Source organism: Nannobrachium achirus (genome assembly GCF_963921795.1).
Source record: "Nannobrachium achirus genome assembly, chromosome: 5".
NCBI classification, from domain to species: domain Eukaryota; kingdom Metazoa; phylum Chordata; class Actinopteri; order Myctophiformes; family Myctophidae; genus Nannobrachium; species Nannobrachium achirus.
In genome coordinates, this window is record NC_137814.1 from 21164501 (window position 1) to 21179684 (window position 15184).

General features: G+C 43.1%; 1 protein-coding gene across 1 annotated transcript; it reads left to right on the forward strand.

The window, feature by feature from the left end:
• Positions 1 to 409: 409 nt before the first annotated feature.
• psmb5 (proteasome 20S subunit beta 5) lies at positions 410 to 11332 on the forward strand (the record flags this gene model as incomplete). Its single annotated transcript, XM_080725460.1, has 3 exons — positions 410 to 631; positions 3784 to 4090; positions 10413 to 11332. The coding sequence occupies 3 exons, from the start codon at positions 410 to 412 to the stop codon at positions 10694 to 10696; spliced, it is 813 nt and encodes a 270-aa protein (XP_080581586.1). The 3' UTR covers positions 10697 to 11332.
• Between the last annotated feature and the right edge of the window lie 3852 nt (positions 11333 to 15184).

Here is a 15184-nt window from a genome sequence, read left to right on the forward strand (position 1 = left end):
AAATAATAGTTAGGAACCAAATGGACCCTTGTGGGTATGTGACTGAGAGAGTGTACAAATGGTACCAAATGGACCCTCCATTTGTACACTCTCTGAGTTAAGTTAACGTAGATCTTTCTATAAAAATTGTAATCTCAGAGATAGAAATGCCATTAAATGGTGGGTTTGTAGCCTAATGGCTACTCTTACGGGGGTCACTGGCATATCTTCTCAAATGGGGGTCTGCTCTCTAATTTGGGGGTCCTTGACATGAGAAGGTTTGAGAACCACTGGCCTCACTTACACTGACTGCCTGGCCTGTCACAATCGACCGGAACCATAGAGGGCGCTATTTCGTTTTACCGGCATGATTCATCAAATTGTACATAAACCGGCGGAAGCGCACCATCATCATCAAACCGTTTCCAAGATGGCGCTTCTAGACGTGCTGGGGAGTGATGTTGCGGATTTTTCATTTGATAATAACCATAAACCTTTCGGATTCAGCCATGTCCTCGGAAAGAGCCACGTGAGAGCGTCGCTGGGAGAAGACCTCAGCTTCGCAGTCCAAACCTCACTCAACTCGTCGGACGAGGAAGGAATCGAGAGGAAAATAGAGTTTCTGCATGGGACCACCACGCTAGCCTTCAAGGTAAGCAAGCTAAAGTTATCCAGCAGCTCGGTTTAACCGTAACGTCGACTATTTAATTCACTCGTTCTCAAAACATTTCATGTCAAGGACCCCCAAATTGACACGTATTATCCCGCGGACCCCCATTTGAAAAGATATGCCCTCTACTAAGCCCTAGCAGTGATTACCACCATTTTAATTTCAGGCATCCCCAGTTTGAGATGCATTAAGCTACGGACCCCCATTTAATGGTATTTCTATCTCCGAGACCCCAATTTATATTGTAGAATCAATGTTTTACAAATGGTTTACATTTGTACACTGACACACTATACCCAAACGGGTCCATTTGTACAATCAAGGACCGTGAACACACACACACACACACACACACACACACACACACACACACACACACACACACACACACACACACCTCACAGCTGAGTCAACTTGATCAATGACAACCAGCTGGATTGGAAGTGACTGTTCAATTGTGTTGCACATATTTGTACAAAGGACATTTAACTGAATGAGTTTAAATATGTGTATGTGGGTTCATTGTCACTGAATTTAAATGATGTGTTGGTCACCTGTCTCTCCTCTGCAGTGCTGGCAATCCTCTTGATTGGAAATGGGTCAAGCACACACTGAGGGGTGTCTGTTCTGGTTATTTTGTATTTATTTATTTATTGTATGTGTTTGGCGCCTGACATATTTATTGTAATAATTAAGTTAATGCTAATAGTTAAAGGTATATTCACTTATTCAGTGATTGTATTTCATTCAAATAAAAATATAATTGGTACATTTTTCATTCATTCTCACTAGAATGTGTGCTAACCATATAAGGACTTCCACCATGGCCTGTGTTACGAGCATAGCTAGATTTGGTTTTCAGAGGTGGCCAGCCAGTCCTCGACCAATCAGGGTAGAGTATGGCCGTAGTTATGTTATGATGTTTAGTGTTGATGGTCAAAATAAAGGTTTTGAGAACCACAGTCGCTCTGAATTAAGAACGTTTGCTAAATGCCTAAATTGTAAACTACTGAACTCATACAATGCCACAGTCTTGTAGTAAATCAGTATCATACATATCCTGAAGCTGGAGACGTAGGCCTACCGATATTCAGTGATTGGGTCTAATGATCGAAACGAGAACATTATAATGGTGTAAAAAATCTATAAAAAACTAAACATTTCCACGCTGTAAGGCTAGTAAGGGACAAGATGACCCCCGGCCACTTTCATTATCACTGAATACCCCACTGAGCACGCCGTCTAATAGACGTATAGATTTGGAAATTTATTAGTGGTCTAAACTTAGACTAGACGACTAATAGACTTCTAAACGACTATTAGAAGTCTATTAGTCGTCTAGTCTAAGTTTAGACCACTAATAAATTTCCAAATCTATACGTCTATTAGACCACTTTTAGACGGCGTGCTCAGTGGGACACCTTTAATGCAAATACGTTAAAAAGTATAGGTAATTGTAGATCAACTCATGGGCATGGTTTGCCTTGTTTGAGCTGATTGATGCAATTTACTTAATTGGTGCTTGGTTTGCCCCACCTGGCTGTTTAAGAGCAGGCATGCGCATGCTGCAGGTGAGGGGAGTTCAGTCTGGCTTGAAGCTAGCAAGAGACAGCATCAGGGGAGAACTACCAGGGGCCTCATGGAGGCATAGCGGTCTCAAGTTCCTGTTTTGTTGTTTTTCTTTAGTTTAGTTTCAAGTGTTAATTTCAGTTTCCTAATTTTGGAAAATTTACTTTTGGCCAGTGTTTATTTATGTTTGTACCTGTCGCCGGCTGGTAACTGTCTGTGTGTTGGAAAGGTAAATAAAATGCCCCAAATGTACTCATGGACCCGTCTGCTTTATGGAGCCTCGAACCGTCGACCAGCCTTTCCACAGGTCCACTTGGTTCCTAACTATGATTTAGCTGCTGTTAAAGTGGTAAATTAAGGCTGAAGGCTTGGTAGTTTTGTCGTATCACAAACGTGGGTTGCTACTCAGACAAATCACCCTGTCACTCTCTGTTAAAACTTTGTTCGACTTCTTCTAATCTAGAACAGTGGTTTTGAACCTTTTTCATATCAAGGTCCGTTATTTATTCACCATTTGAGCCGTGGACCACTGGTTGATCTAGAGTACCAAGTAAGATACATGTGTATAGACATTAAAGCTGCAATCTGGAACTTATGTTAACAAATAATACTTTATTTCAGAAAATGTTAGGCATCTTGACATCATAATAACAAAAATACTACTGCAGTAGTTGGATGTGGTCTCCCTACCCTGGCATTGAAACCCAGGGGTCGGCAAGAAGCTATGTAATTCCAACCTCTAGTTGCAATCCCCTCCATTGACAGCCCCATTCATGAAACTGCATTTTATTGTCTAATCAGGCTTTTGGGAACACGCAGGACAGTTTTTGAATTTCTTCATTCAGTATTTAGATATTTGATATTAATTTCCCCCCACTTTCCGCCTTCCAGGACCTTCCTATTAAAAACCCATTATAACTTCAAACTCTATTTTAACCATGATAGATTCAATGAAAACACCTGTCCTTTTTTCTGGTGGCCTAACAAAATAATATGTTGGTTTCCGGTTGGCGACCGACCCTATTAAATACGTGCGACCCAGATGATTTTATTGGCATTTGGAGTGAAAATAAAAAAATAAAAATAAAATAAAATAAATTCCTTACCTACTCAGCCCAAAAATTACAGCCAACCGGAAACCAAAGTTTTATTTTGTTAGGCCTAACACCCTCCGAATATGTGAGCAGGCTGTGTTTTTCGATAACATTTTTCATTTATTTCTATACATTTTTAGGGGAAATTAAAATTATTAAATACAATAAAAGATTATAAAAAAATAAATGAAAAAAGTTCTGTTTCATGAATGGGGCTGTCAGTCATCGGAAGGAATTGCAACTTAGATAGGATAGTCTGTTGAGTTGCTTGCGGCTAGTTGATGAACAGTACTCCACAGCACAAGTCCCAATATATCCCCTGGTCATGATGGGATTTCCATTTCACTCATCTAATTAGTGTGACTTATTCTCTGAACTCTTATTTCTTAGACTTTTACTTTACCAACATATACTCCCCCTCCTGTCTTTTTGCAGTCTGTTGACTAGCCACTATTGTGTTGTGTGTTTCAGTTCCAGCATGGTGTCATCGTTGCGGTGGACTCCAGGGCTACAGCCGGTTCCTACATTGCCTCCCAGACAGTGAAGAAGGTTATAGAGATCAACCCGTACCTCCTGGGTACCATGGCCGGAGGCGCTGCTGACTGCAGCTTCTGGGAGCGCCTGCTGGCTCGCCAGTGTCGAATTTACGAGCTGCGCAACAAGGAACGCATCTCTGTGGCAGCAGCCTCCAAGTTGCTGGCCAACATGGTCTACCAGTACAAAGGCATGGGCCTCAGCATGGGAACCATGGTGTGTGGCTGGGACAAGAGAGGGCCAGGTAAATGAAATGTATATCTATATTATCACATGTACAGTGTTTCCCCCAGGAGTTTTCTTTGTAGGGACAAGTCCTAAAAGTAGATAAAGAGAACCCAATTACTGAAACAAATGCCTAAAAGGATCCTTTGCCGTTGGGAGATGGCTGTCAAAGAATAGGAGTCTGAAAGGAACGGAGCACGCTGCCTCATTTGCATTCAGACAGTCCCTCATGCACTCTCTCTCATGGGCACTCAAAGCGCTTGTCATATTTACACCCGGAGTCTGGCCACTGACGCACATTCACACATAGGCACGCAAATTATGTGGACCACCACACACACACACACACACACACACACACACACACACACACACACACACACACACACACACACACACACACACACGAAATTAGGACAAGAACAGAAGTCTACATTAAAAAAGGGGAACATGACTGCCTTGCTATTTCATTGTACTGTTAAAAGAATACAATGATTTCATTTTTATTATGAAGTGTCTGGCGTTGTTTAATACGGCTTGCAAGAAAGTTATATATTTTTTGATATACAGCAGTTTGGTCTCAATCAGTTTTCTAACAAGAGTTATATTGAATATCAATATTTAGAAAGGCATCATTACCCAGCAGTAGTCGCATAATATGTTGCAGTAATCCTCCCACGTTGAGATGAACTGAGCATATTTTAGCGTCACCTAAAATGAGGAAAGCCTGGAGGAAATATTGTATGAAAATAAACCTTTCTTGCTATATTAAATTGTATTGATGTCCCGATTCGCTCTCCCATATCGTGCAGTCAAAGCGTACTTTAAATGATTGGTATTGGCTATTTTAAGCCTTTTTAAAGACTAATCCTTTGTATATTTTAACCCCTTCTACTGTACATCAGCTGTCTGAAATATATTTTGATGGGGGTCTGTGGCCAAATAAATATCATGTTGGGGGTCCTTCACATGAAAAGGTTTGAGAACCACTGACATAGTAGTCTCTCAAGACAGACTAACTGAGCTCCATTCGATGGCTGGCCAGATTGCCGACATAGAAACATAGGTTTTTCCAAAAAACCTTAGAAGGATTCAAAAGACACTTATAGAATCGTGTCAAAATTCTAATTTTCACAATTTTTCAAGCTCGCAGCGTGGCACTCGGTGCCGCGCTGTGAGCTTGTATATCTGCTGTTTTTCATTAGTTAAAGCATAAAATAATAATACACTACAATGTGTACCCTTAAACTAGAATATCTGCTAGTTGTACTGTATCTCGTTACAAAGACTGACCATCTTCATTTTCAACCTTTCAAATATTTGAGCCTCACTAAAGCGGTATTAACACGTTTAATATAATGGGTTGTATATAAGTTTACAACGTGTCGTAAGCTTGCAGATCGGCAAGTTTCTTTGGCTATTAAGGCACAAAATAGGGACGCCATGTTGGAAGTGGTTAAATAATTCTGCTTTATCTCCAGACAGTTGCAATATCTGTCTGTGCTGCTGTGTGCCCAGAACCACTGACTCATGAACTCCTTTTGATGTTCCTTCATGTATAAATGTGGTTGAACTCTATTGGATCATCTGTGATTATGCAAATATGAAGCAGAATTCAAATTTGGTTCCAAAATGTGAGGTCCACACATTAACCACTAGTAAAACAGACCACAGTTGCAACTGTATTTGGACTACGTTCTTCTGTTTAAATCTCTATATTGTGGTGCATTGTGAGCTTGTAGATCTGCAATTTTCCCCACCCAGAATAGGAATGCCGGGGTTCCAGTGCTTAATTAAGTCTTAACAATATGTGACAAAACAGAGCTTTTACTGTCTGGATACTCTAGATGTTTATTGGATCAATCTCAGCTGAACTTCAGTTACTCGGAAACTGTAACCCTGCATTTTGAGAATGTACTCATAAAAAGATCAGCTGTAGACAGATAAAATAAATGTAGACTGCAGTTGTGGTGTTCTCCCACTAGATGGCACCACAGGCCCTCTGACAGGTAATGCCACTTTGTAGTTTGTACCTTGAGCATTCTCTTTGTGTTGATGCCATGCAGTCAGAGAGGCCGTACATCTGGTGAGGTGTGCTTAAAGAGGCTGCCACAGTGACACGGTAATGGGAAATCGATGCGTCTGGGACCGCGGGCCAGCGAGAGAGAGTGCGATGATGGACGTTAGGGTCTTAGCCCTGGACAATTGGGTCGCATGCATAATGCTGGCGCCCACACCGTGATCGATGGCTGCTTTGTTCGGAAGCCAGAGTTGGCCCGTGTGGACAATAACGGTCCCCTGGACTGCCAGCAAACGTAAATGACACGTGTTAAATCCTGGGCAATCAATCGTGGGGATATAATGATCCCGGTATAGGTTCAATAGGAGCGGGAGGCCCTGCGTTGGCCTCTACAATGCTTGGTGATTGAATGGAGAGGTAAATGTCGTGTAAATGAAATCAATCGCGATTAAGAGCGAAGCTCATTAGCCAGCTACAATCATGTCAAGAGCAGTTATTCCCCTGATGGAGTGTCGTATGTGGCACACAGGATAAATCTAATAATGGGCACGCTGAGGAGCTTGACAAATATTGCTGTAAGTAATAACGTTAAATGCTATATGACACTAGTAATCAGGGCTGGGTTAGTGGCTGGCAGCCCAATAGCAACTTGGCTGTGGGAGACATGACTGTGTGCTGTTCTGCACTTGTGGCGCACTGCCCTCTGCCGCTTGACGCGAGGACACAAAATGGCCTGTCAAATGGCGTTGTGTGATAAAGTAGACCAGGGGTCTTCAATGTTTTCAGGCCAAGGACCCCTTAGTTGAGAGAGAGATGAAGCAGGGGACCCCCTTAACCTGTTCATACATTCCATATAGTTTCAGCGTTTGACAGCACAATCATCTGTGTATTTTGGATTCATATCAATTTGTGTTTTCTGATATTTAACCACTTGAACCGTCAATACTTAATTAACTTGACCTTTCAATCTGTACTTGGTCTGCTCTTTTTCCCCCTCTACACCCAAACCTCTTTACTGCAAATAGCCGATCTAGAAGCTCACGTTGTGAGCTTGTAGATCAGCTATTTTCGTCTAAAGTCCTCCGAATATGGACGGACGCTAGGGTTCAAGTGGTTAATACAAAAAAGGGGGAAAAGAAATCACACAAAGATTTGGAGGACCTCCTGCAGTAACTCTGAGGACCCCCTAGGGGTCCAGGACCCCCTGTTGAAGACCCTTGAGGGTAAACCCCAAATGGGAAGCAATCCCTACAAAGAACAGAGAGAAAAGAAGTGAGCATAAGGGTAACCTATAACGTCGGTGGAGAGGCATGCGGATAAACACAGGTCACCGCATGTGTTACAGCTGCTCCCCTTGTGAGCGAAAGAACATCTGCCAGCAGGCAGGCAGGTGGCATCTTGATGCGATGACGTTTTTTTCCCCCTCTATTTTCCTGCTGCGTGTTCAAACTGCTGCCCTGCTTTCACTCCGGAGCCAGCCACGTGTGTCCCGGTGAGAGGGCAGGCGATGGACAGGCACAGGCCCCTATTGATGCCAGCCAGCCATCCGTTGCCCCCTGAGCCTCACCTAGCTCTTGTCTGAAAGCTGTCGGTCCAGCCAGCCAGCCAGCCGCAGAAGCTGATGTTTGAGAAGAGTGGGGGGAGGATGGGGGGGGCCTCTTTAACCACCTGTCACTCGACTGATGGAGTGGAAGCAGCCTTTTGCCTGCCACTGCTGGAATGTTCCGCCATCCATGAAGTCACCTCTGCTTTAATGTGGGGCCTCATGAATTTCTACCCCTGAAGTATTCGCTGACGTGCCCACTTGCCTTGTATCTATCTGTCTCTCTCTGTTGCTGCTGCTTTGTAATGCATAGCCTGCTTAGCAATACCACTTTTGGGGGGGCTCTACAAAACCTCAGGTGTTGCGGAACGGATGGATGGATGGGTGCGTGGTTGCACCAATGATGCAACGACACTTAGTCTCCCTCCTCCCCGACTGGAGAGTGCTCATCCTCCTCCTCTCACCGCCGGTAGCCAACGAGAGCCTGCATTTAGAACTCTCACCCTGCCTATTTATGTTTTTAACCAGTCCTTCACAGTTTTCAAGAGGAGCAGACAGGCCCCAAATTGGTAAATGACCCCCCGTGTACAGGCAAGTGCTGAGCCATTATAATGGTGAGCTAACGACACGCGGTGCAAGTTGAAAGTGACTGCATCTCCCCACAGCTGTAAAACAAAAAAGGAGAGTGGAAAAACAAGGCTTTTTTTCTTAATATACTGCCTCTGGTTTATGTGGGGAAACTGTGCTACCTATGATGTGCAATCTGAAGGCCCTCCGAAGGGATGTTTCTGTTCTATGCGACTGAACAGCAAAGCAAGCTAAGGGACGTATGGGATTTTTTTATTATGCTTTTCTTTTTTGTATATGCTTGGCCACCTGTTGAGGCTGTGTGTGTGTCCCCGTTTTCACGTGTGTCATGAGACGGCGCACGAGAGTCTCATTTTTCACAGGTTTTGCCGTTGCTCGACGACGTTGAAAAAAAAACATGCCTTTTCGCAGGCTGCCTGTTCACCATCTGCAGGCTGTGCTGTGGGCGAGTGCACAGGCTGCCGGTGCCACTAGTCACTTGTTCTGCGTCAGACTGCAATGGGGCCTTGTGAGTTAGTCATGGCATGGAACAAAATGTTTTGCACACGTCCAGAAGGCATGGCCCAGAGCAAACTGGGCACGTGGGAGCGTGCGTGATCACGGGCGTTTATTTTATATAGGAGGTGTAGGTACATTGCATGTGTCATACTATCTGTGTATACTGTATGTGGGGCTGAGATAAGTTCTGGTGTAAATATTAGAGCCCAACTGAGGCCATTATTTGACTATTGCGGCTGTGTCCTGAATCCTGATATTGATGCTTTCAAAAATGGCAGCTCTACGGGATATCTTTGAACAGTTTTGTATAGGTATGTTGTAAGTGGTTAAATACATTTTGTTTATATTTACTTCTATATGAAAATATTGAAATTTTAATCTACTTATAAAATAAAGTTAAGTTAAATGTTCTCAAATGGGGAGTTTTTCAAAGATTTAGACACTACTTTGTGGTCTGTAGGAGAATCTGACAAAAACCTGCCATCGGTCAGGCTCGAGTAAATGTAAGGGCAGGTGTGTCTGTGTGCACGCGCTGGTCTGTACCCGTACCAATGTCAAAAGATAGGAGTTTCTTTTACTGTGAAAAAGAGCACATTCTTGTATTCCGTCGGGTTTTTCCCAGCTTCCTTCCTTCCCCGAGGTGTAAGGCAGGGTCACCTGCTCGGCTCAGGTTTCAGGTCGATAGTTAATTTGGGGTGTGTTTGCAGGAGATCAATATGCCCTGGAGCAGGGCCCCGGGGCCGGCAGTAGTGTGGCCCCCATGCCTCGTCAGCAGGTTTGCGCCATCGGCCTTGTTTTACTTCGGGATAGGATGCAGCTGTTCATATCTGCCGGCCTTGTTTCACCAGGAGAGGATAGGATACAGCTGTTATTGTTCTTCCTCTGGAGGACACGTTCGTGTCCTTTTTGTGCATGAGCTTGTTAAAAAAAAGGAGGAAAAAAAAAACTTGTGTGTGGTGCATGTCCTGTGCTAGGACGTTTAAATATACGCCAACGCAGTTTTTCTTCCTACTGACACCGCCCAACACCTGAGCCTACGAGGAAGGGGGACAGGCTTTCTCATCTAACACACCAGTGGTTCTCAAAGTGGATTCCAGGGACTCTGTGGGTTCCTTTAGGGAGGTCTAAATTGACCCATACAAGTCAGTATCTCTGACAGTGTACACTTGTCAGAGTTAAAGGGAGACCTTTAAATTTGAAAGTTTGAGAAACACTAACACAGGGGGCTTCAACCTTTTCAGGCCAAGGACCCCTTAGTTGAGCGAGAGATGAAGCAGGGACCCCCACAACCTTTTCAGAGATTCCATATAGTTTCATTGTTTGACAGCACTATCCTCAGTATATTTTGGATTCATGTCAATTTCAGATATTTAACCACTTGAACCGTCAATACTTAATTAACTTGACCTTGCTCTGTACTTAGTTTGTAGCTTGTAGATCTGCTATTTTTGGCTAAAGTTGTCAGAATATGGACACTTGAGTTCAAATGGTTAATATAAAAAAGGAGGAAAAAAACTTTCTAACACTCAAAGATTTGGAGGACCCCCTGTAGTGACTGCGGATCCCATAAGGGGTCCTGGACCCCCTGTTGAAGACCTCTGCTGTAACACACCATAGCACCGCCCTGTACTCGCCATGTGCTCTTTCCAGCCTTTTTGACCAATTTTTTCCCTCTTCTCCTTCCCGCAACAGGATTGTACTACGTGGACTCGGAGGGGAACCGGGTGTGCGGCGACCTGTTTGCGGTGGGCTCGGGCTCCATGTACGCCTACGGCGTGGTGGACACCGGCCTCCGGCAGGACCTGACGGTGGAGGAGGCGTGCGAGCTGGGCCGCCGCGCCATCTACCAGGCCACGTACCGCGACGCCTACAGCGGTGGGCAGGTCAACCTCTACCACGTCCACAGCGAGGGCTGGACCAGGGTGTCACAGGAGGACGTCCTCATGTTGCACCAGCAGTACAAGGAGCAGGCGTAACGGGGGCGTAGACGGAAGATTTGGAGGGGGGGTTGTTTAAGCAGTCGGGTTGGGTTTCTGGTATCGCTATGTTTTCACGTTAAATGGGAGGTGTCAAGCTATAAGTAGAAAACACTCATTTGTCAGACTAGTTTAAAGTTAAAGTCTAGATTTTCTTTTGCCCCACAGTGCAAGGTTGGGTTCAGTTATCTGTGCTACCAGAACACGCCTCAAGTTAACACATTGGCTGCCATCAAAGGGTTAATGGAACTTACCGGCGCGCGAGCGCATCGTGTGTGCGGACCTCGGACCTTGTGACGTTATATTCCAACAGCGGTGCGTAAACGGAGCCCCATTCGATTATAACATCCGCCATTTTACATGGATTCTCTATGGGGCTTTGTTTTACGCTGCGCAAAACCGTGTCCTGCGCACGTGCGCTGATCAGGAAGCGCTTGGGTTGGGATCGGCCGCTAAGCCTTCTATGGTAGTGTTTTTGCTAATCTGGTGATAAATAAGGTTTAATTATTATTATTTACTGGTAAAAATGCAAGCATCGCCTGCTTTGAGTTAAAAACGTCCCCAAAAGTGTTACGTTCATTTCACTCTGATCCATAGCCTGATATCAATAAAAAATGTTCATGTCTTTTTTTTGAAGAGTGTGTGTTTCATTTTGTTCCTGCTAATGTTACTCTGTTCTGCCTTTAGGATACAAAATGTTACCAATATATTCTTTCTGAAAGCATACTGTATTCTCATTCCCTCAGAAGTTTTTTTTCTTTACATTTCTGTCATCTGTTCCCCCAGCTGTTGGCATGCGGAGATAAAGAAATGCAGGGCTCCCTTTGTCTCCCTTTAATGTTCACCATTTATTAGTGGCGAATGGCACCGTCTAAAATAAATAGTGCTATTTAATTGCATAGTGTCAGTAATTGTGCCTTTTGAATTGTAACGGTGTATTTTTCCCCCTCATTGACAGTGTCCCTTTCTCCTGCTCCTGTTCTGTTGCACAAATTCTTTTAATTAGACGGGGGCGAAATTTATTTTTTAATTCTTTGCCGACACACTTAGTTTCTCTGCGCCCAATGTTATGGGCCACCCTGCCATGGTGTTTTACAATGTAACGACCGGCGCTGGCAGTGTTTGCCCCTCCAGCGGTTTTTATGGTGGGGGATAAACACTAATAAAGGCAGTGGGTAGATGTCTGAAGCCTTCCACCTTCAAGCCATGGTTAAAAACTAGTTTCACAGGTGACTAGTTAGCAGATGGAATAGAAATGGGATTTCGATAAATGGAAATGAGCTGGCCCTCTACTGTGTGATGGTGCTGTTGAAGCTAAATGAAGTGATGGGGGATTGCACCACCATTGCAGTCACATGCAATCACAATGGCGCTGTATGATGTGCTGGAGGAGATGGGATCAAATGGAGGTAAATAGCCTGAAGTGTAATTGCTTAAGCCCTTAAGCCTAATTTATTTATGCTCGCCGAAAATGGAGGACCTACAAGTTCAGAGTGTTGAGATTGTAGGTCGTCTATTTTTGGTGCGCAACACTTGGGTATGATGAAGAATAAACGACTGAGTCTTAATAAAGGAGCTATTTTCCCCCACAGGCTCTAATCCTCACATTAGAGGTGTGAGTTTACATACGTAGGTTTATCATGATGGAAATGTAGGCTATCTATATAGAGCAGGGTTCTTCAACAGGGGGTCTGGGACCCCTAGGGATTCCTCCAAATCTTTTGTGAGCAACTTTTTTTATATTAACCACTTTAATCCTAGCGTAAATATTCGGAGAACTTAAAAACAAAAATAGCAGATCTACAAGCAGATGGCTATTTTTGGCAAAGAGGTTTGGTGTAGAGGGGATTTGACTACAGAGTGAAAGGTCAAGTTTATTAAGTGTTGACGATTCAAGTGGTTAAATATCTGAAAACACATCGACATGAATCCAAAATACACTGATGATTGTGCTGTCAAACAATGAAACTATATGGAGTCTATGAATGATATGTGGGGGTCCCTGCTTCATCACTCTCTCAACCAAGGGGTCCTTGGTGTGACAACGTTGAAGACCCCTGATATAGAGGATTAAGGCCAGGCAAGTCCACTATAAACCATCAGAGGGCAACGGTAAAAGCTATGTATACCTACTGTAGTTTGTCACTTGAGTGTAAGGTACTCTGATATATAAGTAGACTAGTTCAGCATTACAAGCTGTGGTTTAAGTGCATAAGCACTTTGATGAGATGCTTTTGTGCCTCTCATGGCAAAACACATCTGGGTACATGGAGAAGATCTGGTTTGATGAGAATATGTTAATATCCGCACACATGACAAAAACAGGCAATGCTATTCCACTGCAGTTTACAGCAATACAGCAACCAATCAAGATAAGATGCAATTACTAAAAGTGGGCGTATTTGTGTAAGTATATATAGATATAGAGATTGATAGATTAGATATAGACATTATTAGAGAGATATAGTATATCGATAAAGAGATAGAGAGAGAGATAAGGGTGGGTGGATGTTTGTGTGTAGAGCGAGAGAGGGTGGTGGATAGATGGATGGATGGATGGATAGATAGTAGGGGTGTAACGATACATTTTAATAGCGATTCAATATCACGATACATGGTTGACAATACGATACATGGACGATATTGGTTAATTCATGGCGATACGATACGATTCGATTCAATGATTTAAAATCGATATAGTAACTATTTAGCAAAGAAATTAAATCTGTGTAAAAGGTGTGGATAGTGCAGGTTTTTAAGGGAAACATGTATTATTATGGATATAAATAAGTAAACACAGTGATTATCTGGCAAATACATGTTGACAAACCTGCACCTTGACATGAACCCAGAGATTACACACATTTATCGATAGACCAGTGTAGCTATATGGAAAGGAAAAGTAATTAAGCCCCTCCTTTTAATTTTTTCTTCTTAAAAATGCTAAATACAATGCACAAGAAGGTAGTATCGATACAATCGATTCTTTGCACTGCCGATTCGATACGATACAAAATAAAATGATACGATTCGATTTTAGCTGTTTTTATTTCGATATACTTCGATTTTTTAAGTTAAAAACGATATTTCGATACAGTTACTATATCGTTACACCCCTAATAGATAGTCTGTTCATTCTTTAAACCATGAGCCAGAACTAGAAGCAATCCAAAAGAGGGTGTTGAAAAATGAGTTGGGTCCCAAATTGGCACACAGCAATTACTGTTCATTCGCCTGTATCCCTGTACAAAACAAGGCAATATTTGCTTATTTTGGAGATTATTTGGGTCATAGCACAGTGTGTCACTGAAAGTTTTGAAATGTAAAGGAATAAGAATATAAACTGAATGTGAACCCTTGATGACGGCACAGCTCAAACCCATAGTTTATTTGTGTGGTTATAATAGGCATAAAGGGGTTTTAGTGTCTCTAGAGACTCTAGATTAAGGTTCTGCAGTTGTAGCCTTCTGTACACAATACAGAAGGCTTTAAGAGAAGGCAGATGTTTCAGCTTTTCTTTGGTTCTAGTAAATATCAAGAAAAGAACCTTATAGCTTTTCTTTTCAAACTCAGTCTCCTGCCAGGGGATGGAAATTGCCACCCCCTTGCGCAGTAGTTCTCAATGTGGGGTCCTAGGGGGGCCCAGGGCTCCGTGAGGGGGTTCCAGGGGGTCCCCAGCTAAATTAGTTAATATAACATCAAGATCAGCTCAACCACTTTAACCCAGTATATCATATATTTGAAAATCTTGAATTTCAAAAACAAAACACCTTGTATGGGGGTCCATGGAATAATATATTTTCAGATGGGGTTCCGTGACCAAATACATATTCATTTTGGGGGTCCTAGACATTAATAGGTTTGAGAAACACTGCCCTATAATGTTCACATTTTACCTCATTCAGTTCTTTTATGCCTATTTTCACAAATTAATCTGATTTAAAATCTGAGAGCATGTCAATCCATGCCCATCCATCTATGTGACACGTTACAGAAATGCGTTTTGTTTTCGGCAGCCATATTTTCCTCTTTCAACTTGGGTTAGGGAAATAGGCATGCCTATTTCGAGCACGTCATTACAGGCAAACATTTTCAAACATCCCCCCCCCTCCAAAAAAAAAACTAGGGAAAATAGTGGATATACAAGCTCAGTATATGCATGAGCTTGTAGAGCCACTATTATTCGCTATCTTGGAAATGGAGCCAAAGTTGTAACCTATTTCTTCCTGAAATGAGGCCTATGGCATTTGGTTACAGACCCGTAAGGATCCATTCGGTTCCTAACTTATCCTATCAGTCATTTAGCTGGGCCTTGAAGTCCTCTCAAGGACCCCATGCCGTTCCCCAGACCCCACATTGAGGAGCCTCCAGAGCACAGCCAGACTTTGCTTTAAAATCATACAGTTCATAACATGCAGTCACCCATAACGTCCACTGGCCTTTAGTGGTCGACTGAGCAGCTTGAGTGGAGGCTGTGGAGCATTGAGA